General features: G+C 44.1%; 1 protein-coding gene across 1 annotated transcript in view; it reads left to right on the forward strand.

The window, feature by feature from the left end:
* Window positions 1-1,641: 1,641 nt before the first annotated feature.
* Window positions 1,642-26,383, forward strand: part of GNAQ (G protein subunit alpha q) — a 305,806-nt gene continuing 281,064 nt past the window's right edge. Inside the window, exon 1 of the mRNA XM_045085365.1 lies at window positions 1,642-1,932. Coding sequence (XP_044941300.1) covers window positions 1,797-1,932 — 136 coding nt within the window. The 5' untranslated portion in view covers window positions 1,642-1,796. The remainder of the gene's footprint in view (window positions 1,933-26,383) is intronic.

Genomic DNA, 26,383 nt, shown 5'->3' on the forward strand with positions numbered 1-26,383 from the left:
ACACACATTTTAAAGTAAAGTGTCTCAATTGAAAGTGAACTCTAGAAGGGGATTTTGCCGGGGCAATCTTTTTTCCCCCTCTTCCCCCTATCTTATACTTTCCTTCTTCCACATTATTTTGCATTTTCCCGTACGTCGACCATAATTCAATTTGGGGCCAGAAGAATAAATTTGATTACTTGGCTGTTAAACATCGTGTGCCTTTTCAAAGGCCAGAGAGGAGCCTGTAACAAAACAGAAACCACCTCAATGGCATGAAAAACTGGAAGCCATCAGGAGGCTCCTGGAAACTTGGACAGCTTCATTTTGCAGCTCAGGATTTAGATTTCTATCTCCCGTAACTTTGTGGACAGTTTCGCCTATTAACACCCCCTCCCCTCCTCCCCGCACCCTCCACCCCCCCACTCCCACCCCCCTTCCTCTGGGAACCGGTGACAGTTCCTCCTCTTCCTCAGTCTCACTGCACGACTGAGTCTATCCCATGTTCCCAAACTGAACTGGGGTCAGAGGTGACGCGAGATAACTTTTCTAACCGAATGGCGTTTTAGAAACAGAGGCGGGAACACCGAAGTGGCCGAGAGGCGGCCCCAGGGCGCCGACCTGCGCGGCCCGGAAGCGGGGGGCACGAGCGCGGTGGCCGCCGGCCGCCAGGCGCCCCGAGGGTTCGCGGAGCCGGCCGGAGCTGGGGGCCGGCGGGGCCGCATCCCGCGCCTCCGCCGAGGCCGCCATATTCCTGCTCCACCACGCCCGGGCGGCCGGCGGGCAGCGGCAGGTTGGCGGCGGCCCCGGGCCAACCCCTCGCCGGGGGCGGCCGTGACCGCTGCGCCCGCGGGCCCCCACCAGGGCGCGGGAGCGGGAGGCGCCCGCAGAGCCCGAGGGGCCGGCCCAGCCAGGGAGCGGCAGCGAGGCGAGAGCCGCGCAGGGAGGCGCGCCGCGGCGGCTGCGAGTCCAGGAAAGCCTTCCAGGAGGGGCCGGGCGGCACCGCCTCCCGCTCCCCTCCCTCCCTCCCTCCGCCTCCCCTCCTCCTCCCGCCGCCGCCGCCGCTGCCGCCGCCGCCGCCTCCCTCCCGGATCTGTGCTCCAGTTCAGAGAAAGAAGAAAATGTGTGTGTGTGGCGAGGGGGAGGGCGCGCACTGAGCAGCCGCTCCGCTCCTGGCAATCGGGGCCGGGGGTGGGCGTCTGGCGGAGGCGGAGCGGAGGCGGAGGCGGCGGAGCGCGCGGCGGGCGGGCCGGCGAGCAGGGTTTGCGCGCGAGCCGGGCGGTGGGCGCGGGCAGGGCCCAGGGCGCCCAGGAGCCGTGTCAGGCGGCGGCGAGGAGCGGGCGCGCCGGGCGCGGGGAGCCGTCGGCGGCCGCTCGCTGAGGGGACGCCCCGGTGGATGTGCTCTCGCCGCCGGGCGCAGGGCTTAGGGGAACCTCGGCGGCGGCGGCGGCGGCGGCGCGGGGGGCGAGGCGGGCCGCCCGTTTCCAGGGAAGGAGGCGCGGGCGTCTGAGCGAGGCCGGGCGCGGCGGCCTTCCCTCGCGCGCCCCCCGAGCCAGCGCCCGCGGCCGCCTCCCGCGCCCGCCTCGCTCCTCCCGGCGGCCCGAGCCGCCCGCTCCCGCCGCACCCCCGGCCCACCTGGTGGCCCCGGCCCTGGCCGCGGCCCCCGCGGCCGTTCCCCGAGCTCGTCCCGGACGCGCGCCCGGGCGGCGGGGGCTCGGCGGCCACCGCTGCCTCGGGGGAGCGAGGGCGGGAGGGTGTGTGTGCGCGCGTGTGAGCAGGGGGTGCCGGCGGGGCTGCAGCGGAGGCACTTTGGAAGAATGACTCTGGAGTCCATCATGGCGTGCTGCCTGAGCGAGGAGGCCAAGGAAGCTCGGCGGATCAACGACGAGATCGAGCGGCAGCTCCGCAGGGACAAGCGGGACGCCCGCCGGGAGCTCAAGCTGCTGCTGCTTGGTGAGTACAGCCCGCGGCCGGCCGCCGTGGGCCCTCCCGCCGGGCCCCTGCGGCCCCCGCCCGTCGCCCCCGGGCCCCCGGGACCGCTGCCCTCCGCGGCCCCCGTCCCCGGGCGGCCGCGGCTCGCCCCGACCCTCGGCGGGCGCGCCCCCGGCCACTACCTGCACCCGCGCGGGCGCGCGGGCGCGTAACACACACATACACGCGCGCGCGTGCGCGCATACACGCGCGCACACATACACGCACAGAGGGGTCGCGGCTGCCTTGCTCGGGGCCTCGGCTGGTGCCTTTTGGTATCCCCGAGGGCTATGCCTTCGGGGAGTGCGTTTATGTGCGGTGCATCTGCTAAATGGCAAATCACTTCGAGGGAGAGGCGCGGGGGTGGGAAGGTGGGCAGCGCGTTGAACTTCCAGTGTCTTGGCCATGGCGCCCCGTGTTGGAGAGGGGAGCTGTGTGCGTGTGTCTGTGTGTCTGTGGCCCGAGGATGACGAGCCGTGGCGGGACACGTTGGGGGACAGCGTGCGGTGGGGTGGCCGGTGTGAATCCATTGTCAGTTCTTTCTGGGGTCAGGAGGGAATGGGGGCCGGGTGGGCAGACTCGCGACTGGATTCCCCAAGCACTGATGATGAGGGAGTCGAGTGGTTGGCCCTCCAAAGAAAGGGGGTTATGTATTCAGGTGGCAGGCAGGCAAGCTCAAATTTCTCTAGCCACCAAACCACTGTAAGGAGGGACCCTGAAGAGTTTCTTTACCAGTGCATGGTGGCAGGCTTGTTTCTCGTCTGCACCATTCCTTCCAAATAGGAGGGATACGGGAGGGTTGTGCTGTGTGGTTGTTGACAGCGACCGGTTTCTTTTGTTTAATGAGACAACCCAGATGTAGGCCTGAATTCACAATAGTTACTACTGAAAACCAGTGCAGCCTCTCAATTACTCTCATGGCAGCAAATAGAAACCTTTTGTTTAAAACGGACAGCATTTTAGTATCTTTGGGATCTGGACTGGAAGGAAAACGGGAAGTGTAAAGCAAAAATTTCCCTTTAATCTCTTAAAAAAAAACACAACCCAACATTCTGCCTTCACACTAAGTTATCAAGAAAACGCCATTTCTCAAATAGGAATTCTATTGATAATTATCTTTGAGAGAATGTTCAGAATCAAGGATCAGGGTGCACATAGGAGTCAGCGTGACATAACTCTGAGCTATGGTGGTAGGGAGAGCAAACAGCTTTGCGGTAACAGGCCTGAAAAATGTCTGCACTTGTGTTCAAGATATTTGTGTGTATAATAAATATGTTTCCCAGACATGTCTGAAAAAAAGAAATATTGTATTGTCAATTCAGGTTTAAGAAGCATGCAGTTTCTTTCTTGAGCATTTCATCTCCTGGTTTAAGGAACCAGTTGCCTTTGGGACTGAACTGCTTATCTACCGGATCATTTACAAGAGGGAACAAAATATAATGATCGCAAATAGTTACAAATGGTTAACTCGCATGCCATGCTTTATGTCTTCATCTTGAAACCAGATTAGATAAATGTGCACATGCTTATAAGGAACAGAAGGCAAGCGCTGGATAAAAGAGGTGGGCTTTAGGGAATGAAGCCAGGGGAGGGGAAAACTGCAATTGGAAAAAATATTTAAAGAAAATGTTTTTATTCTCATTTTGGGCTACTTCTAACGGCTGAATCATGTGTAATTGAGTATGTTGCGAATTCTCAAGATTGAGAAAAAAAAAGAGGGGAAGAGAAATAGGCATAGAGTGTCTAAGTACAGATAAAGGAAAAGGATGTGTTTTAGAGAGACTTAAGAATAGGCTCTCTTTTGCTCTGTTTACAGTCTTTGTTTATGGTTAGCTGTGAATACAGCGTTTGAGATCTCAAGCCTTCCCTGTTGTCTGAAATGTGACAGCTCGAGGTCCCCAGAAGCTAGGAGTTAGAACCCCCGGGGCTTGTCTGTTTGAAGGCTTCAGTCTGAATGTCTAGGAGGAAGATTTTTAGGCAAATACACATAAATGAATGTTTAATTACGTACTGTATATTTCAGTAACATACAGTGCTTTAAAAATACACTTGGGGAGATGATTTTATGAGCAAAAAAGTGAAACAGTTTTCCTGCTGAAGTGGTAGTAATAGAGAACTTTTTCTCTTATTAGATATTTAAGTGGGGTTTAATAAGCCTCACCTCAGCCCCCAAATAGAGCCCATTAGGAGTGGTGGGAAGATAGGGCATTAATTTAGCACCTACCTTCATTAGTAGCATTTACAAATTTGAACAGCTCTTTGTTAGAAACACTACCCCTAGGCATCAGGTAAGATTTGTTACAGTTTCCTGTGCTAGAGATGGTGCTTTTGTAGCATAATGAGTTTGATTTCTCTACTAAATGTAGGTGTGTGCATGTGTATGTGTGTGCATAGGATTTCACAGTTTTTTGAATCCAGGAGAAAAATAATGGTTGATTTGAGCCAGGAAAGGTGTTGGGGAGGACTTCTCTTTGAAGATCTGCTCTCCCATCGGCTGCTTGGATGAGTTCACTGCATCTTCCTGTTCCCACCTGTCCAAAGGAGGTTCTTTCACAGTGTCAAGATTTATCAATATTTTTAACTACATTATTTAAATGGAGGGGTCACTTTTATCACTTTTATATTTAAATGACATTCAGTATGAAATTATTTTCAAACTGAATTTTAGTTCAAGCCATGACGTCATGTTAGTGGAAATGGATTTACTTGGCGGGGGACTTTTGAATATGTTCACCATTTATTTTATATATTACTAATATGAAGAAACAAGAGAGAGAAAATAGTCGTTACCTGCCTAGATGAAAGTATAGCAGTGAAATGTGGGCTGTTTTGATACATGTACAGCAATTATGCTGGTGTATTCCAAATAATATAGTACCAATATGTTTTGATTTTTATTCTTTTTTTAAAATGAGCCCAGAAACTTACCACTGTAAAATAACCATATTTAATAATGAATTCTTGTTTTCTTTACCATATTCGTTCTCTGAATTTGCTTACATAAGTGTTTTTCCTTGACTCCTCAAGGAAAGCTTTGTATTCTACATCTATATGTGAGCGAATAACTTATTTTAACTTGGTTTTAAGTTTTCATATGCTTTGTGCATATATAGTACATTATATTTACTTTAACTGATTAACATTTATGAATATTAGCTAAATGTTTGTATTTGTAGTGCATAGGTCACAGTATTTAATATTAATGTGTCCCTAAGATTGTATACAACAAGTGGCTTTGAATTCCTGCTTTTAGTTACAGATATTCGTGCTGAAATTTTTATCAGTTCCTTGAGGATATATATTTATATATTTTCTGTTAACCTGTTCTTATTTTACATGTTTTTAAAATCTCAACTCTTTAGATCTTAATCATTAAACAGGAAGATTTAGCAAGCCTTTGTAATGGACTGGGTTCCACCTATTGAAAACAGGCTGTTCAGTCCGGTCTTAGCTGGAAGAATATATGTTCTTGGTCCTCTAACTGAATTACATGCGTGATTGTGGATTTTCGTCCTATCCTAGACCAGCAGCTTAGGAGGGTAGGGAGTGTGTCTTTAGTGCTCACTATTAAACCCCAACTTCCAGCTCAGTAGATCTCTAACTCATAGCATACTCTCCCTTAAGTACTTGTTGAATGAGTGAGTACCTTTATTCCTGACCCTCCTGATAGAAATTGGGACCATGAAATAATGAATAAATTGTGGAGACACAGGGATACATAATGTTTTTTAATCTGTGGCAGATAAAAATCACGATCTTTAAAAAATTATAACTCTTTGAGGCAATTGCATATACGCGCGTTCCAAAATCGGAAGTGTTAACGTGATATGTGACCTCGTGTACTGTGCCTGTGTGTTAAGGTTCTGTGCTGCATGTGTTTGGGAATGGTGACAGCGATGCTTAAAGTATGAGAATTGAAAAGGAAAAAAAAAGATAAACCATTCCCTATCTTGGCTACTTCTTATTGCGTAGAAGCTGGTTTAACCCTGTTATCTCCGGGCCATACACTTTCTCCACGACGCGCTGGACAGAGTGAGTTCCAGGTTTCTCCAGAGCATAGGTGGTGGCAACTGCAGAGGTTTTTGTGATTCATCTGTACAGTCAGATGAGAAGCACAGTGATTAAACAGAGGTTTAAGAGTCGCACATGGACTCTTTTGAGTTGCGAGGTATACAGTTTTTCCTGAAAACTGGACAGTTATAGAGCAGGAGCGCACTTGGCCGTCTGGGAATGCTCCGGTGGATTCAGACAGGAGGGAGGGTTCATTCACGTGGGTCTGGGTGAAAGTGCCTGGCCCGCCACCCCGCAATCGAGTTCCCTGGAGAGGGATGGGGGTTGATGGTCTGAATCAACCCAGAAGTGAGTGGCCTTCTAGGATGGCCACTCAGAACAGCAGAAGGCAGGGGACCCTATGAGCGGCCCCAATAACCGCTTGTCCCGGGAAATGCCAAAACACAGTGTTGATGCGGCTGCATTACAACCAGCGAGTTTTAGTTTTGCTATTCTTTCAGCTTCCAAGTGTCCAATATGTTTCTAAATGTCAGGATTTATTGGGATGCATCTCGTCTTTTTCTTTCTGCCTTTTTTCTGTTTGTTTCTTTGAAACAAAGGACTTACAGTTTATATCTGGAGGGTGAAATGGGGGCATCCCTCATGAAAATCAGAATTGTAGCTCTGACTCTATAGCAAAGCCTTCAGAGTAAGATTTTTGCGTCGAGCTGTGTAGATTTATTGTCTGGATCTGCCCTGTAACTCGTGGGTCTGTTTACATGTTATTTATTCCTATGCGAACTTCGGCACATGTTAAAATCATACTATGCAGTGAAGTTATCCCCTATATATCGATATGTATATTTTTAGGTAAATGTAGGAAGGAGGACCAGAAGAGTAATTTAGTGGCCATTTTGTTTATTACAAGTAAATTTGATAGCCTTCTTTTCATTAAAAACAACAACAAAACCACAACCCAGTTCCCCTTAATAAGAGGTGGTGTGTGTTCAGTTTTCGGAGGTGCCTATTCAGTACAGTTATGATTTTTATTACAGATGAATTTTTAAGGACCTGAAACAGCTTTCACAGTTGTGAGGCTGCGTGCTATGCTAAACTTAGCAGAAAAAAGGAACAGATTTTTCTTCATGATCCAGGCAAACTTACACTTGAGAAGAAATGAACTAGATTTTCCAAGGATGATTTTGATTCCAGCATTCATATTAATTTTTCTTTAACGGGAGGTCATTAGTTCTGTAGATATTAGTGGAAATGTTGATTGGGTGTTGTAGAGGAAAAATCGGGATCTCAAATGGTACATCTTGGCAAAGAGAAGCCATTTTAAGAAGGTTAGGATTGCTTTCTTCTTAAGAAGGTGGAGGAAGAGAGTCTGTTTCCTCCAGACTCTCTGTTTTGGGTTGAGGGAAATACAAGTATTTGTAGCAACAAATTTAAAGTCTAGTTTCCTGGTTGAAAGAGGGAGGGCAAGGACATTTTTCAAAAGGAAACCTTTATAATGGCTTTCCAGCAATGTTAAGATTTTTGCAGAAATAATCCTAGGCAAGTGTGAAGTAGCAATAGAAGGTAAAATGTGTGATTGTTGGTAATTAAAGCTGTGGCAGTAACTGACTACAGTAAACAGTGAATGTTTTCTCTTGTTCTGCCGAATGGAGTAACATTAAAGACAGAGCTGTTCTCAGACCCGAACACGATTTTGTGTGAACAGCTGTTACTAATAAAATTATAGGAAGTTGTTCGACAATCACCTTTGATTTGTTATGTTACTGATATGTAAAAGTCTGTCTGATTTCTCATCTAACAGGTAGTAAAAGTAAGAAAAGGACCTAATCATACTATAGGAAATGAGTTCATAAATCCTAGGTGGTCATGGATCTGGGCTTTATATGCAAAAATAAATACCTGTATTTTGATGCTGAGAAAGTGAATTTGCATTCACTTTATAGCTCTGGGGTTGACCTTTATACCTAGCCATCATTTCTGAGATCAGTGTAGGATATTTTGTCAAAAACCTTCATGGTTGAATTTTTAAGAACAAAATGAGTATTATTTAAAAATGAAGTTATGAACATATTTCAAATTTATTTATTCCGCAAACACTTGCCAGTTACTGGAAAACAAACATTTCCTCCAATTTATTTATTTATTTTTAAACAGACATATCTTATGAAAGAACGGTTGCGTACAGAATGCTGGTCAAATGAACCTACAGTAAGCATCTAATATATGTAAAAGAATGTGCTGGGCGAGACACTCCTCATTTCTTATTTGTCAATGGGAAACACTACAGTTGTAGCACTTTTTCACAGTTTTTGTTGTTTCTCAGTTGACGCCCTCGGACGACTTGTCCTTCTGAGTTTTATCCTTCCTGACGTTGGCTTTTTTTTTATTGGCTCTTAATACAAAGAAAAAAACCAAAATAATCTGAAGGCCATTGTAGAAGCTTTCCGGGGATTACACAACTGGGGAAAGCAGATGATCTTGAGAATTATTTCCTTGGAGCATATCGGGTTTTTTTTGCCTTTAACTGAGAGAAATGATTACTGACCGCTTGCCCTGAGCTTCAGCTGGATTGGAAGCTCCATGAAGGCAAAGATAGAGGCTCCTCCGGGTTTGTGTCTCGATGTAACACAAAACCTTGCTCAATTTACCCTGGTTCTGTTTTTGTCAGGAACCCCAGGGACTCATGGGCAGAGGAAGGTGTGGGCAGGGTGGGCAGCTGGATTCCCCCAAAGGAAGCAGTTGGAGGATGTGAAGGTCAAGCTTTTTGCTTTCGTCTGAGGGTACCATCCATATGGTCTCCATTTGCCACAGCTCTTTGCTGTTTTGGGGGCCACCCGGGGCACCGTAAAAGGAATTCTGTTTGAGCGCTAGAATAGTCTTTGTCTCCTTGCCTGCTTCTCATTCATTGTCTAGCGAGAATGATTCAGTTGAGCATTCTCATATTGTTTCAGGGTTGAAAAGCCAATGGCAGTTTTTGTAGCAGTTTGAATGGAAAACTGTTACACACACAGGTCCTTTGAAATTTAAAAATTCCATACACCTTTATTACAGGATTAATTTTGGACAGTGATCGGTTTGAGTGCTTTGGAAACAAAGTAGTTGTTTCAAGGAAGTGTGTAATGGATTGTGGGGCAGTTGGGAACGGGAGTGTTATTAATGCCATTATATTCCAGCAACCTCATAGAGGGAACAATAATTGATCCGCAAATTAAAAAGAGCAAGAGTGAGACTCTTTGGCTGTCTTGCAGGAACTGAAGAGTGATGTTCAGAAACCTGTTCCTGCATATTTCTAAGAGACAGCCTTGAGGTTTTTTTTCCTTCAGAGAGCTGGAGTGATGAATTTATTGCCTCTTCCCAGAATCTGATTTTGCTGTTGTTGTCACTGTTCTTTGTTCACTATCCCTTGTGAAAAAATCGGAAAAGTTTTTCTTCTGCTGCTTTTTTATATTTTCAAAACTTAAAAAATAAAGTTCTTCATTTTTCCTGTTTCTTTCCTGCTTTTCCTTTTGCCGTGGGAGCAAGCAGGGTGATGGGTGGCACCCTCCATATATTTCCTGGTGGCTGCAACTGACAAGTTGCTTCTAAAGACAAGTGCTTCAGTGTCTCCCCCTCCCCCGTTCCAGCTGTTGGGCAGAGGCCCCCCAAATAGCCCTTCCTTGCAGATACCACCCACCCATTCATTCTTTCATGACAGGGCTTTCATCGCAAGGAGGGGCGCCTTCGACTCCCTGACATGCACATTTCCTTCCAATTTCAGGAACTTCCAAGTTGGTGCTTCTTTCAAACGTGGCTGTGATCTGGTGAAAGGAAGTTGGGTGCTTTAATACATTAAAAGGACACTTGTGAGTGCGGTTTTAGGAGATGATTAACTTTCTTTAGCAACCGTTTAATCTGGCGAAATAGAATACGTTGTTAATTGAACAAAATGCACCGTTCTCCTTCCTTTTCCAGAGGGCAGGGACTTGAGATTGGTTCATGATTACCAGCAGGGCGTGAGTGAGCCAGTGCTGGGCAAGCTCTCCTGCGCCGCTGGGTTTCAAAATAGGATGCAGTGCATTTGCTAGAAAGGAGGAAGGTGCTGTAGGCCTGCGTTGAGTAATCGCGAATCTTTCTTATGCCTTGAACATTCTCATCTCAGTCGCTGGAGAGCCTTCAGATCTCTCTTTCTACTTGTATTTCTGTACAGATAGGCAGGGAGGATAGCATTAGCCCAGGCCTTTGCTTTTGTTAACACCCAGGCAGCTTGAGTAGGTTTTGGTGTTTTTTGGTGTTTTTGTTGTTGTCGTTATTTTGTTTGTTTGTTTGTTTTCTGTTTCTGTTTTTATTTATTTTTTTTTTTAAGGCAAAGATGCAGTGTTACTTTCTGGTCACGTGAGTTGATATTTTAGGACCGAGGCTTTTCAGAGCTGCTCTGTTATACTATATGCTCCTTCTGCAGATGGCAAGTGCAGTTTTCCTCCTGTCCTAAAGAGCTGACCCATTTCCTGTGACTTGTTCTAATAATACAGGATGACTTTAATTCTTGTTCCTAGTTTGCCCTTAAAAGAATGCCAGGGTACTTGTTAAGTGTTTAACTCTTGTCTTTCTAAGTAAGACTAGTGATAGTTTTGAAAATGGGTACATCACGCAAAAGTGGTGGCTTACTGGCATCGTGAGACTTTATTCGGCTACATATGTACCTAGTGGCTCTGCATCTTGGGGGAGTTATTTGGATTTTTGTTTTTTCTAAAACCCGTAACAGAAGGGAAGTCAGGGACTCCCGCCCTATCTCCTTGAACTAACCTGAAGGTGTTTCTTTCATTTGTTCCTTTACTGTCTCAGTAGAAACCTGTGGAGTGAAGAGATGGGACCAGATCTGAGGGCTGCTTTCCAACTTTCTCCGCAGCCCTGGCATCTTGGCCGCTTTCGGCCTGGACGAGGGGGGCCTGAGCCCCAGCCCTCCAGCAGCCACAGGCTCTCCAGGAGGCGTTGGCAGGTCCGCTGGACTCCTGGCCGCCCTGGCGGCCCTAGCTTCCCCTCCGAAGAGACTCTGAGCGCCCTGCCGGCGGCTCCCGCAGCTCCAGGGAGGAGTGAGGAGGCGTGAGCGAGGCTGCCGGGAGCTGCCCCTCATGCTGCCTGGCCTGCTGCTGATAGTTTCGTCGCCTTCACAGGGAATGGTATCAGAAGCCTGCTGTCATATCAGCATGGGTCTCTTGCTTCCTGCAGGAAGGGCGATAGCCTGGCAGGCGCAGGGGTGGAGCCGGAGGGGCAGGCGCAGGGACCCGGCGCTGCCCTGTTCAGGCCTCCGTGCTTTCTTAGGGACCCTCAGGCCACGTCCTTCGACTTACTGCTATGATTTTTTCCCCATCGTTGGCCTTTTAGCAATGCTTTTTTCCCGTGCTTGCACAGAATCTCTGCTGCCTGAGCCCATTTCTGCAGTTTTCAGTGAGCGCAGGTTGGCACTTTGAGCCTGGGCCCGGGAGCCCTCACACACTCGGCAGAGCACGCTTGGGGGACCGCTTTGTATTGGGAGCCCGTGGGTCCCTTTTCTAGGGCCTTCCAGGGAAGATTTCGAATGAACCCACGAACAGGCCGTTTCTGTCCATTTCTTCTTACTGGACTGTGCCCCTTTTCCCCGCCCCCACCACGGGGCTTTCACTGAAACCAGAGAAACAGGGCTGTTTTTCCGAGCTGCCCTCAGCTGTCATGGCCATGTCAGAGAAACTTCAAGAAGGAGGCTTCCTGTGTCTGTTGCTTGCATTCTGGAGAAGGGGCTCCGTGAAGAAACAGCTAGATTCTTGGCCTGGGTCTTCAGAAGCACCCGATTCCCTTGGGCGTGCCAGGCAGGTGTTGGGCGTTTACCAACCTCCGCTTTCCTCCCGGCCATGATCTTTTCAGCTGGATCGCAGATTTGAAGCTGGACGGGTGCAGGGGAAGAGGGGAACAGTCACAGGTGAAGGAGAGAAAGGGGGGGGGGTCTAGTGGGGCTTGGCTGGGCAGAGGGTGTTGTCGCTGGTGGGGCTGCCGGAGCCTGGAGAGCAAGGGAAGGGTGCGCTGCTCCCGGGGCCTGGAGTCTTTGCTCAGGAAGAGCTGGGCCACGGCAGCGGCTCTTGCCTGCCCCACTGCCCTGCCGCCTTTCCTCCTCATGGTCACGCCCCCTGTGCCCTCTTCTCCCAGATCCTGGGGTGTGAGATGAGCAAGTGCAGCAGTCTGGGCTGTTCGGAAGGAGTTCAGGTTGTGTGCATTCTCTCCTGACCTTTCGGTCCCCAAGGGGCTTACGTAGACCGAGCCCAGAACTCCTGTATCCAGCAGTGTCCCGAGAAAAACCGTGCACACATTATAAAGGAAAGTGACAATGTGGCTCCTTTCTCTCTCTTGCTCTCTTTCTTCATATCTGACAGCTGTTGAAGGTGATGGAAGTGCGTCTCTTCCTGTATTGAGAACTCTGCTAATGTGGCCATGGGTTATTAGAATGTCTCTGGAGAGATCGTTGTCCAGGAAATCTGCTTCACCTGGCTTCCCTCTCCTACAGTAGAGCACCTGCCAGCTGCCCAAGGCAGTAAGTAGAGAAGTAGTAGCCTGAGCTGTTCTTGCCAAGTGGATTCACACTCAGGTGGAGGCCCAGAATGTAGAAGTCACCTTGCAATTTTCGCTGAGAAAGGCACCTAGGAGTCGGTGCTGTTCACATTCTCTTTGGAGCTGTTCACCGTCTGGGCTGTCACATCCAAGCCCAGGGAACTCGTTATTCAATGGGCCCTCAAGCCTATTTCCATTTATGACCAACATTCAGAATGGGCTGCTTTTGTCCAAGATAGAAATCGACTTATGAGGATTTCTTGACTGGAAATGTAGGCAAATATATTTTGAATAATTTGAATAATTTTGAATAATTTGAAAGCAGAGCGAGGGAGTGCTGAAACAAAGGATACTTGAAATCAGCCTCTATTTTTATTACCAACCAATTCCTGATGGGTCAAGAACTAATAAATTGGCATAATACTGGCTCCTCTTGGAGCCAAGCTTAGTGGGGACACAGAGTCTAGAGATGGAAGGGCCATGATGTGTTCAAGGACTAAGAAGTGGTATGAACATGCTGGTTTCTCCTGTGATACATTGGGTCACCATCTGAGATGTTACACAGAGCGCATTAGAAATGACTAAAAAATTTTGGGCACATATGCATCTCATGTAATGACGAGTTCCCAAAGTTTCCCATGTCTTCTATGAGAGAAGATACCTATATCTTGCTTAATTTGTTTCTGGTAATTTGTTTTTTCCTATCCATACAAATCTTGGGAAGAGGTTGCATTTTAATGGAGGAAATTATAGGAGGACTTCATTAATAGTATTTCTTAGGAAATCTTAACTCCAAATATATTTTCATCAAAATCCCCAGCTGTGTCCTTTGAGAAATACATTTGCTGTAGGGCTTTCCACTCCAGGCCATGCTTATTATGGGAACAGAGAATCTTGTCTAGGGTTTTTCTAAATCCCTAGAGTCTGTGAATTGCTACTCAAATTATGATCTGTCCTTCCCAGAATTAATTAATGCATTGTGCATCCCAGTGTATTGAATCATAGAATCACACAATGATTTATTTTTTTCTATTAAAAATATTCATCCTTTATATAATGTATCTTTAAACAGTATGCTACCAACTGAATTTATATTGTATTTTATTCTCTGGGAACAAAACAAGAGCACTTCAGATAGCTATCCTTTGGTGGTATGATTGTTTCCTAAAATAGTATAGTTTAATGATGAGAAAAAAACCATTGTATTTAATAGAGTTTGAATCAAGATGTGTTTATTTTCCTCCACTTAAGAATTTTCTTACATTCCTAAGAAATATATTATATTGTTTTGATGTTGGCCTTCAAAATGACAATCTGTTCTATGTTAATAACTGTTTTTTAAAGGATATTAACTTTTTTTGAAGTATCATGTTGACACAAAATGTTACAATAGTGTCTGGTGTACAATAATGTTTTTTATGTGTGATTTTTCAGTGATTTTTGAAATATTATAAAATAATGGAAACGGCTTTTTATAGCAAGTTTGAAAAACTTATAAAATTTATTTATACATTTATCCAGAGTGTACTAACCTAAGAAAATCATTTTTTGTGTGTAATCCTTTCTTGTCTATTTTATTTTTATGTTTCTTACAAAGGTATAATCATATGGTGCTTAACTGACTAAGCCATCCAGGTGCCTCTCCAATGTAACCATTTTAAAAATTATGCTTTGATGAAATTCTTGGTGGAGTTAGCATTTTAAATTTTTATTTATTTTATTTTTAAAGGCTTATTTATTTATTTCACAGAGAAAGAGAGAGAGAGAGATCATAAGCAGGGGGAGCAGCAGGCAGAGGGAGAGGGAGAAGCAGATTCCTGATCAGCTGGGAGCTTGATGCAGGGCTCCATCCCAGGACCCTGGGATCACGACCCAAGTTGGATGCAGACACTTAACTGACTGAGCCACCCTGAGCATGCAGGGGAATTCCAGGTGCCCCTGGAGTTAGTATTTTTTAAACACACATACTGTATTAGAATAGATTAGTAGAAATGTTAATTGTAGGTCTGAGGATATGAAAAATTCTATGACTTGATTGCACACACCTAAAACATGTCTTGAAGTGATTGTATGCGATTTGCAACATCATGAACAATATTAGGGAGGGTATCAATAAGTTACCAAGCAAAGAAATCATATGTAATTTGAGAATTTGCATTTATTTGATCACTAGTGAGAACAATCATTAGCCCATGTGTTTGTTTCTAATTGGGCCTCCAATTTTGTAAGTTGACTCTTTATTTCCTTTGTCTATTTATGAGTTCTGAACATACATATGAAATTAGCCGTTTTCATATTTACTGTAAATAACTTAGCCCCAGTCTTTTGTTTTTCTTTCTCTTTGTTTTGTACTTTTTAATACAGAAGCTTTTAATTATTTTGAGGCCAACTCTGTTGATCTTCTACTATTCTGTTTTAAAATGAAGGTCTTAATCTGGTTTAAGGACTACATGAAAGTTAGATATACTTCTGTTGCTATAGGCAAAAGTAGTTTGAACATAGTGTTTATAAATCACTGTTGTACAATTCTTTTTCTTCTAAAATGACAACGAAATACACTTAAGTTCATACTGTTATAGATTATGCAACATAAGTTCTGTATATAATTGGCTTTTCTCATCCAATAATATGTAATGGATATCTTTCTTGTCATGTTAATGTAAATCTTTAGCCTCATATTTATGGGTTGTTAGAGTTGCAATGTAGAGTGCAATTGTAGAGTTGCAGTTTTTGTAGTTGCAGTGTATTTTCATTCATATAGTGCTGCTCTTAGCACATGAAAGCCAGTTGTACACATATCTTCTAAATTCTGACTTCACTTTGACAGCTTGAACTCAGCCACGATGGGGAGTATTTACACCATGGAAATTGGCAAGTGCTGCAAATCAGGGCTTACCCTCCACTGGGAGGTTACTGTTAAAACATTCACCAGCGCACTATCATCTATACCTGACCCTTACTGATGGATAGTTTTATTCCTTTATAAAATGTTATAATTAATGCTACAGTGAATATTGTAGGGGATCCATTGTGTATACTTGTACAGTTGATCCCTTCAGTAGGTAAGTCCCTCGGGGTTAGGTCATCAGCCAGATGACAGGCTTATTTTAAATTTTGAAACACATCACCACCTTATCTTTCAAAAAGGTTGTATTAGTTTACTTTGCCACCTCTTGTTTACATTAGTGACTGTCACTTGATGGGTTAAAAAAACTCATTTGCATTTTATTGGATTAATTTCTATTATACAGCCTTTATTTTCTTTTCTGTAATTTTTTTTTTAAAAAAACACTTTTAACTTCAACTTTATTATCTTAGCTGTTTCTAGGAAATTGAGTATTTATCTGCAGAAGGATGGAGTGCTCTAGGATGAATGTCTCCAGGGGGAAAAGAAAAGAAACATTATATGACAGGTTTGGCCATATACAAAATTATACTGAAACACAAAGTTTTTAATTATGATGAAGTTCATTTTATTTTTTCTGCTGTTTCTTATACTTTTGGTTTCATATTTACCTTCACATTTTTTTCTAAGAGTTTTATAGATTTAGGTCTTAGATGTAGGTCTTTGAGGCGATTTTTGTATATGATGTGAGGTAGGGTTCTGACTTTTTTTTTCCTTTTTTTCTTTTTTACAAGTGATATCTAGTTGTTCTCAGTACCATTTATTGAAAAGATAAATTTTTTTTTTAAGATTTTATTTATTTATTTGCCTGAGAGAGAGAGGATGATCGCAAGTGGGGGACAGGTAGGCAGAGGGAGAAGCAGGCTCCCCACCGAGCAGGGAGCCCAGTGCGGGACTCGATCCCAGGACCCTGGGATCATAACCTGAGCTGAAGGCAGATGCTCAACTGACTGAGCCACCCAGGCATCCCGAAAAGATAAATTCTTTCCCCATTGTATGGTCTTGGAACCGGTGTTATTTATTCTTGCTTTTATTTCTTTCTTGCAATTTATTTGATTGTCCTTTTCCAATTTTTTTGAATTAAAATTGTTTGGTTGTTTTTTTAGCATTTTCTGGATTTGAGTTAGAAGTGTTTAAAGCTTTGAAATTTTCTACTTGCTTCTATGTAGTGTTTATATCATTCTTCTACTGATAGTCTAAAATTATGGTTTTGATTTTTATCTTTGAACCAGGGTTGTTTAGGATAATTTAAAGTTTTCTAAGTGTGATTTTCATTGTTTATTCCTACTCTTAACGTCAATTTGATAGGAGAATGTGGTCTGTACTGTTTTTACTTTTTGGAATGTATTGTAGCCTAGTATGTAGTCAATTTTTGTTCTATGAATACATAAAGTATGTATATGTAATAAAATATAAATTTATGAGTGTTATTTAATTTTATTGCTTATATTTTTTGTTAATCTCCTTATTTATATTATATTGTGAGTTTACCAAGTCCTGAGAATTGAGCTAAAGTCTTCTAAAACTCTGGTGTTTATGGCAACTTCTATTTCCAAAGATTTTTCTTCTCTATATATAAGAATTCTGTTTTCATGTACCTTTAAAATATCTACACGAATTAAACTTTTATAACATTGCCTTCTTACATAAGTCAATTCTATTTTATCTGAAATTCAACTTTGTTGGATGTTAATATGGATCTTTTACTTCTGTTATTTCCATTTGCTTGGCCTATTTCTCCATCTGTTTTCAACTATTCTTAATATCTTATTGCTCCTCTCAGAGTTTTTATTTTGTTTTTGTTTACCCTCAGTTTAGAGTATCTTTCCTTAAATAGGTGAGTTCATTCTACTTAAACATGTTGATAGCATAGATACGATTGGGTTTTTTGCTGATTTCTGTCTTTTTTTTTTTTTTTTTAAAGATTTTATTTATTTATCAGAGAGAGAGAGGGCGAGAGAGCAAGCACAGGCAGACAGAATGGCAGGCAGAGGCAGAGGGAGAAGCAGGCTCCTCGCCGAGCAAGGAGCCCGGTGCGGGACTCGATCCCAGAACGCTGGGATCATGACCCGAGCCGAAGGCAGCCGCTTAACCAACTGAGCCACCGAGGTGTCCCTGATTTCTGTCTTCTGATCCTTTCATTGATGTCTGGTAGTTTGCTTCCTCTTTCCATTTCTTCCTCCTTCCCTCTCCCCTTCCTTTGACGTATGGTTTGTATTGGATCTCTTCTTGCGTTTTCCACCTCTGATAATTTGAAACATCGTAGTCTACTTTTAATTTTACTATTGGTAGTCTCTGTAGCTTCTAGTGGTATTCTTCAGGCTATGTTTCTCAGTTTATCAGCTTCAGAGATGGAATACTGTTTATTGTTCCCCCATCCCACACCTCTACTTCCTGGACCCCACCTGCCCATGTAATGGAGAAATTTGTTCACCTGTTACCAGGCGTTGAGAAACTTTTTTTTTTTTTTTTTTTTTAAATATAGTCAGGCCCAGTGTGGAGCCCAACATAGGGCTTGAACTCATGACCCTGAGTCAAGACCTGAGCTGAGATCAGGAATCAGACACTTAACCAACTGAACTACCCAGGCAACCTGGGGTTGGGAAACTTTATTAATACAAAGTGTGAGACAGTAAATATTTTGGGCTATGTGGGCCATATGATCTCTGTTCCAACCATTCAGCTGTGCCACAGACTTTATTAGTGAATGGGTATGGCTATGTTCCAGTAAAACTTTACTTACAAAAATAAGCAGCAAGCCCGATTTGACACTGTAGATTTAAGTTACTAACCCCTGATCTGTATTCCTTCCATTCTTTGCTTCCCTGATATGTAATTTGCATTTTCTGAATTTTTCTTATTCCTCTGATAGACAAGTTAGTGCTATTAGGATTATAATGGTTCCCTAAATCTTAATGGTACTAATACGATTAACACATTTTGTTGTATATATGTATTTTATTTTTTGTGTCTTCCCTGAGACAACACTGAATGTATGAAATGATAAAACTCTTATAAGAACAATATAAACTTGTCTAGTGGCTAAGGACATTTTTCTGAAAGTTCAGTTCTGTCCCTGTAATTTTATTGATGGTCAGTGAAAGGCTAAACGTACAGAAAACAGAAGTTTTCTTATTTTGAATGTAAAAAGGATATTTGTGTCAGTTGGCATGAGAGGTATATACATGGTATTCAAGGTAGTTTCCATGCTCTTTTTTTTTTTTTTAAGTTGTTGTTACTCATTTGTTTATTTGAGAGAGTGAAAGGGCATGCATGGAGGGGCAGAGGGGGAGGGAGAGAGACAAGCAGACTGATGGGGGAGCCCAGTGTGGGGTTCAGTATCAGGATCCTGAGATCATGAGCTGAGCTGAAATCAGGGGTCAGCTGCTCAGCCCATTGAGCCACCAGGCGCCCCACTCTTTTTTTTTTAAGATTTATTTATTGGAGACAGAGGGAGAGCATGAGCAGAGGGGGGAGGGGCAGAGCCAGAAACAGACTCCCCACAGGGAGCCCAATGAAGGGCCCGATGCTAGGCCCCTGGGATCATGACCTGAGTCAAAGGCAGACACCCAACTGACTGAGCCACCCAGGCGCGCCCCCTCCTCCCCACCTACCTCCACACTCCTTTTGTAATCCACATTCTCTGCATTCTGCTCTCCCCCAGATTACAACTTTCTGACTCTTCAGATTCAGTCTGTTTGCTCTGTTATCCTGAAATGCTTTGTGCTCCTTCTGCTTGTACTCTCCCATCTTACCTTCCTTCTTTTTTTTTTTTTTTAATTTATTTATTTGACAGACAGAGATCACAAGTAGGCATTGAGGCAGGCAGAGAGAGAGAGGGGGAGGCAGGCTCCCTGCTGAGCAGAGAGCCCGATGCGGGGCTCGATCCCAGGACCCTGAGATCACGACCCGAGCTGAAGGCAGAGGCTTTAACCCACTGAGCCACCCAGGCGCCCCTTTACCTTCTTTCATTTCACCTGAAATAAAGCTGACATTTGACCTTGTGGGCCTATGCAAACTTTAACATTTCACCAACGATTCTGTAGTTTTGCAAAGTTCATACTCTTTATTTTCTCATTTTCTAAAACTCTTCATTTTTCGATTTCGTATCTAGTACCTGGGATGATCAAGGGAATCATTTCTAGTTAAGCCTAAAGAAACCCATTGAAGAATTTTGTTATGTATTGCTTATTATTCAGCTTTCATTCATAGAGTTTAGTCTTTATATATATTCGTGTCTATAGTTAAAAATTACTTGTTTAGCATTATTGAAATAAATGCTCATCACCAGATATTTCTTCTCTCACTTTCTTTAATTGTATGCTTTTATTTATTTTCATTTACTTCTGAGTTGGCCGGATTACACTTTCAGATGGACTTTCCGTGAAGGGTCCATGAAGAATATATTTATTGGCGTTCTTGTGTGTTTGAGAATGCGTCTCCGTGGAATTCATGTGCTAACAGCGGCCGGCCGGGGCTAGTGTTCTCAGACTACGCATCCGAGATGTGCACCCACATCGATGTGCACCCACATCGCTTGCCACGGGGTCACTACCGCCATCTACGTTTGATGAGAGGGCTGCGGCAGCCAGATGGTTTTTCCTTTGTGCTTTGCTTTTTCTCCCTGGATTTCTCTTTCTTTTCTTAACACAGAAGTTTAGTCACTTCACCAGGCGTTGCTTCAGTGTTGGATCATCTTCACTGTTTCTGCTGACGCACTCGGACCCCATTCCATCTGCACCTTTGTCCTTTCATTTCGGGGGTTTTCCCCAGCTGATCCCTGACTATCTTCTCTCTCCACAGGAATGTTTTGCTCCTTTCGGCACGCCAGTGCTTCATGTATTGGACTTCTGTTGTTTCTCTACCAAAGCTGTCAACTTGCCTCTGACTGCTTCCTTTCTCCATTCTTTTCCTTGTGGGATTCGCTCAGATGGCTTCCCTGCAACACCGCTGGGGCCGTGGTTGGCATCTAACTGGCACGCGCTAGGAAGTAGGTTTGGAATCACGGAGTGTTCTGCTGTACAGTTCTTATTCTCCAGCTTCGTCTTCAAGTTCCGCAGTATCACTTTTCCCCCTCATGTCGTTTCCTAGCTCTGATGCTTTCTACCTTATTCCATTTTTTAATACCGTATTAGTACAAAACGGTTATACATTGTTTTTGTTTCTTCTTCTTCTTCTTCTGTTTCCTGGAGTGAATCTTCCAAAGTGTCGTCTTCATTTTGCTTTTTGCATGTTCTGTGCGTGCGTTGTCTTCATTTTCTCTTTGGAGTTTTCCCAATTGTGCCTGGCCCTACTCTTTGTCCAAAAATGGTGTGGGTGGAATCTCATTGACTTCCTTCCCTATTTGTCTTGGGTCATTCGGTGTCCGTCCCATGCTCTTGAGCTGCAGGGCTGAAAGATGACAGTCAGTGTGTTTTCAGCCCCCCGCTTGCCAGAGGTTGGGGTCCCAGAAGGCTCCGTGGCAAGCCGCAGCTTCGGTCTACAAGCTTTGCCGCGGCTTCATCTTGCGCTCCTCCACAGCCCGCGTGGGTAGCAAGGCGAGTTTCAGCTAGGCGTTCCTCACCCTGCCTTCCCCTCCCTGTCCGGACCTTCCATGTCCGTGCAGCCCTCCGCCCTGGACTGCTGGCCGAGCCAGGAGCGCCGCGCATGTCCCCGGCGGCCTCGTTCGGTTTGCTCTCTCTGTACTGCTTTTGGTCCATAAGTGTTTTGCTGTTATTTACATGGATGAGGTTTTTCTCTCTGCTTTTATTCCTTTTTTTTTTTTTTTTTTTTTGTACATTGTGAGGGGTGGACAGGAAGTTATTGTTGTTGTTGTTTTAGACCCCTTTGCTTTCTTTCCAGGAAGTCTGCTTTATGAGTCTTGATGACTATAATTAACACATGTGAAGTTTTTCAAGGAGAGTTTTAATTATAGAATCCCATTAGGAATGGGCTTGAAGGTCCAAGCTTGCACCCCACACTCGAGTCACCTCCCTAACGTTCCCCAATTTATCCTTCGCGGATTGCCCTCTGTACTGAGTGTTGGGAACATCATCCCTTGAGAGGAATTAATTCTTTGGTCATCATCTCTCTTTGTTAGGAACTTTTCAGATATTGGGATGTAATCTGTCCTGAAACTCATTTCAGGTTCCATCCTTTGGGGACACTGGGACTCTGGAACCCAGTGGAATGTATCTACTTTTCCAGCTGATTGAGGTTGGCCTCATGATGCTCTTAGGCCTTGCTTTCTTCTTTTTGTGAAAACTGATGGGTTCTTTCCATTGTTTCTCAAAAGGCAGCAATGAAACCTTGTCCTGTGTCATCCTAGTTGTTTTCTTCTGGAAACAACAAATGCCTGTAATGGAGCCCAGCGCTTGCGGTATGGTTATGAAGTCTAAGTAGATGGTATTTGGGCACCTTCTCCCGAACTGAGATATATGTGAGTCCAGAAATCTTTGTCTTTTGTCTAAATAGATCATTCCAAGAAATAGAGCAATAGAGTGCAGAGGGCCTCTGTAACTGTTTTTCTGTCAGCACCTTGTTTGTTCTTTTTTTCCCCAGTATGTTAATAGGACATGGCTAGCCCTGTTTTAACATATGGTTGTCTTTGATCTGCATACAGTCTCCTGCATTTTTGCATTTCCCTCTATCATGTTTTTGCATGGATTCCTCCCCCCCCCGCCCCCCAACTGCTGAGAGTACTTATTGCTATTGAATTTCATCTTTATTCTGTGAGAACATCCTTCCAAGGTCAAGATCATTTAACTTTTTTTCCCCCAACTTCTAGCATTTGTAATCCTACCCAGTTCATTCTCAGAGGAAAGTAGATAAACCTATTACAATACGATTCATAAAGAATTGCATCAGGGGGCATCTGGGTGGCTCAGTTGGTTAAGCATCTGCCTTCAGCTCAGGTCATGATCCTAGAGTCTCAGGATCGAGTCCCGCATCCCTCCCCCTTCTCGTGCTCTCTCTCTCATTCTCTTTCTCAAATTAAAAAAAACAGAAAAAGTTAAAATTTAAAAAAAGAGAGAGAATTGCGTCAGGAAGAAGAAGTATTTTTTTAATTAATACTGTCAGTAGAGATGTGGGAGGTATTAGATTTTTCAGGACAGATCCCAACAGTCTGTCATTCAGTATGAGTATCCGGTTGATTCCAAGTCTATAACTTTGTTGTTTACCTTTCTAAAAGATACAGTAAAGCCAAAAATACACTGCTTGAATTTGACTTCATATTTAATTTGTGTTGGTGTAAAAGACAGAAATACAGAAATCAAGAGAAGGTACATCTATTCTTCCTTCCTCAGCTGTGGCCTGGTCTCCTGTCTCAGAACAGCATCAGGTTGGCCTGCCTCCGTGGGGATCTCACTCATCACTGCATTTTGGGAAAAGGGGAGGTGTGGATGGTTGTACTGCAGGTGTTGTACATTGTGGATGCTCTGTTTTAATCACTCCTCATTACACATCCTGAAGTTTGGGTTGCAACCATGATCACCAAGGGAGGAGGGAACATTTTTTGATTCCTTGTCCTCTGTGAGTTCAAATTTCCATGTAGAACTAAGGGAATATTTTTGGAGAAGCAAATGCCATTTGGTACCTATTTGTTTTTTGGCCAAATTGGTTTAATCTCTCTTTTTCTTTTCATAAGGTGAATGGTCCTTAAAGTGAGAAAGCCAACTTATAATTCTATATACTTTATTTTACAGGTTCGACATGATGCTCACATTTTTAGCAATAATATTAATTTTTTTCACTTAGGAACTTGAATAGTGGAGCTGCTCAAACACATCTTAATGTCATTGTTTTGAGCCTCACCTTGTTGGAAAGACAAGCACATTGCTTGTAAGCGTTACTGTGAGGAGTAAGTTTGTTTCCTCATTAATGTGATAATGTACCAGAATGACTTCTATTTCAGCCCCAATTATTATACCTTGTCAAAATGCCTGAGGGCATTTTGGTTTCCTCCTCTCTTACCCATAAGAATTATTCTAAAACAATTTTTGGCCTTTACACGAATGTTTTAAAATGGTTCTCTACCTGGATTTGGAATGCGGCACACTGTCCTAAATCCAGTTATGGTGAGCAAGATATGATATGCCTTTCTGGAAATTTCAGCCTTGGAAGCCAAACTGAGTTTTAAAAAAAATGTGCTGACTGCGTAGGGATAAATTATGGCCGTGTTCCAAGATGTGTGGAATCTCGCAAGGTAACGAGAGTATCCCCGATTTACCACAGTGCTGTTTTAAGAGCTAGCTTCGTTGTAAGTGTGTGTTTTGTGTCATCTCAGTGGTCAAGATTCCTTTTAAGAAAAAAATGTGGTTGTGCTGACATTTGCTTTGAGCAAACGAAGCATAGTTCATGTCTGTTGAAACTGAAATTAATAATACATGAGTGCTTTTCCCGACCCTCTTTGTGTGTTCTTGCATATAAATTTTTAGAACTCATGGTAAATCAGATGGTGCAGAGGCTGCTTGATCCCCCCCGCCCCAACCCATCTTCTGTTTTCCGGTGGGTGGCTGGCTTGAGCAAGGGAATGCAGGGAATAAATGTATCAACATCAGAATCTGTATTTGTACAAGTTTATTTCTTTTATTAAAAATTAAGTATTTTGGTCTAAAGGCTTTCATTTTAAGTGTCCTTTGTTTGCAAAAGAAAAAACATCTTTTGGATTGCTCTTTACTGTGCTTTCAAGTGTTCTTTTCCAGCTGAAAATGGAAGATAAGGGACAAATATTAGTACTTATTCTTTTATTGGCAAGTGTTTTCCCTTGTGATTGTTCCTTTCCTCATACTCCCAGGGAGATGAATACGTTAGAGGCAAACTTCACTTATCTCGAAACCATAAAGACTTAAGTGTTTGTACCAGTGCTTTGTTGGGCCAGAATGCCGTCTGGGCAGCCCCAGTAAGTAAGATTCCCCTACTGCACAGCAGGGGAACTCTGCACTGGCTTAGGACTTCTGCGAAGCCCAGTCCAGTAGTTGAGGTTGCAAAGAGTGCTGGGCTCCTCTCTCACTTTCGTGAGGAGTAGCGGCACACACAGGTTTGAACCTCAATAGCAAAGAACTGAAATTTACTCCTGGCTGGCCAAGAAATGCACAGGGTCACCTCATGTGATCTTTTCGTGGTGCAGCCCAGGCGCTCTCTCTGAGGTTAAGAAAATTGTGCATTACGTTGCAAAATCTTCTCCTGACTTAGAAGGGAAGTCTGAAACCTGACTTCCTTGCTTTAGGTAGTTTTAAGTTCCCACAAACAGGTAGACATCTCAACTTCCTTCATAACTTTGCGGTAAGTTTACAAAAGACAGGTTCAGGAGACCTTCAGATAAGTGTTGTTTCTGAAAGCATGATAAAACGAAAGTGGAGAAGCACTGTTTCTGTTTGAAAGACGCTTTAGAAATGTTTTACTCTTGGGGTTTTAGGTGATTTATTTTTTGGTAGTACTAATTAGATCCAAGCTGAGAACAGGGGGAAAAGCAATAGTAGGTTTATTACTTATGGTGTGGTGGGTTTTTTTCCTGCTGATTTTTTGTGTTTAAAAGCTAACATTTTGGGGGCACCTGGGTGACCCAGATCTGACTCTTGATTTTGGCTCAGGTCCCGACCTTAGGGTGGTGAGATCGGTCCCTGCTTGGGGCTCCACGCTCAGTGCAGAGTCTGTTTGAGGTTCTCTCTCTCCCTTTCCTTCTGCCCCTCCCCCTGCTTTGTGTGCATACGTTCTCTCTCAAATAAATAATATCTTAAAAAAAAAAAGCCAACTTTCTTGTGCAGAAGGGGAGGAGGAAGGGGAGGTGGGGGGAAAAGGCACCTTTTTTTTTTTTTTTTTGGTTGGTTCCATATCTCAGTGTAAGGAGACAGCCCTAATGAATTGGGATCTTGTGGGACAGTAGCTGCATATTTCTTTTTTTATTGACATAATTGCAGCCATATGGAAATGTGTAATTACATTTCTTATTATACATACATAATGGATTTGTTTTATGTCTTCTACTTCCTGAAATTAGTCGACAGGTTAGAACAAATTTTTCCAAGTAGAACCGGCGTATGTAGCTACATCCTTGTCTGTCACGTACCCCACCTCCCTAAATACCTATTTATGGCAGTTTGCCTCTGGTTAAGTAGGCAGGGCTTTAAGCCAGTAGAACTCAAGCTCCAAGAGTATGTTGTGACCCTGTGAAGGAAAGAGTTAACACAGCAAGTCTGACTGCTTTCCTTGGGAAGGCCTTTGTTGGTGAATGGGAACTTGGATTTCTAGAGAGTTCCCACCACTCTCAGGACTGATTTGGGCCATCTCACGGTGGCCCAAACTGTGCAAACAATGTGGTTTATGTTGAGTACCTGCTTTCCTTTTGGGAGTCTGGAAGCTTGGCAGGTGCTAGGCAGACGGTGCCTACTTGACTGACCCCCGCTAAAAGCCCTGGGCTCCTAGACTCAGGTGAGCTTCCCTGGAAGACAGCATTTCACGTGCACCGTCACAGCTTGTTGCCGGCGGAATTAAGTGGATCCGTTGGGAGTCCCCTGGGAAAGGGCCCTTGGAAGCCTGTGCCTGGTTTCTTCCAGACTCACCTCATGAGGCTTTTCCCGTTGCTGATTCTGCTTTGCTGTAATAAATCTGAGCCCGAGTGCAACTGTGAGCTGAGTCCCGGGAGTCTTCCAGGTGAACCATCGAGCCTGGGAGTGAGTGGTCTTGGGGACCTCTGGGGCAGACACCAATATCATCAACTTCTGAAGGTCTTGACGGTGTTCACATGTAGTGTTCTGGGCCTGTCACCAGAGGCTGTGCAGGGGTGTGGGTGGAGCTTGGGATGATGATGTACCTGTAACTTCCTTGAAAGCACCAACTCAAACCAAATGAAGGCACAGTGGTAGTATGATTACTTTTCTTCTTCCGTAATATGTTTTGGTCACTGCTGTGAGTGGGACATGATCATTTATGCATAGAACACTCAGTTATTTACCCTTCAGGTGGTCTTAGCTTCTTCCTCCAAAC

The sequence above is a fragment of the Mustela putorius genome, unplaced genomic scaffold, assembly GCF_011764305.1.
Source record: "Mustela putorius furo isolate JIRA1106 unplaced genomic scaffold, ASM1176430v1.1 tig00000854_pilon_pilon_pilon, whole genome shotgun sequence".
Taxonomy (NCBI): Eukaryota; Metazoa; Chordata; class Mammalia; order Carnivora; family Mustelidae; genus Mustela; species Mustela putorius.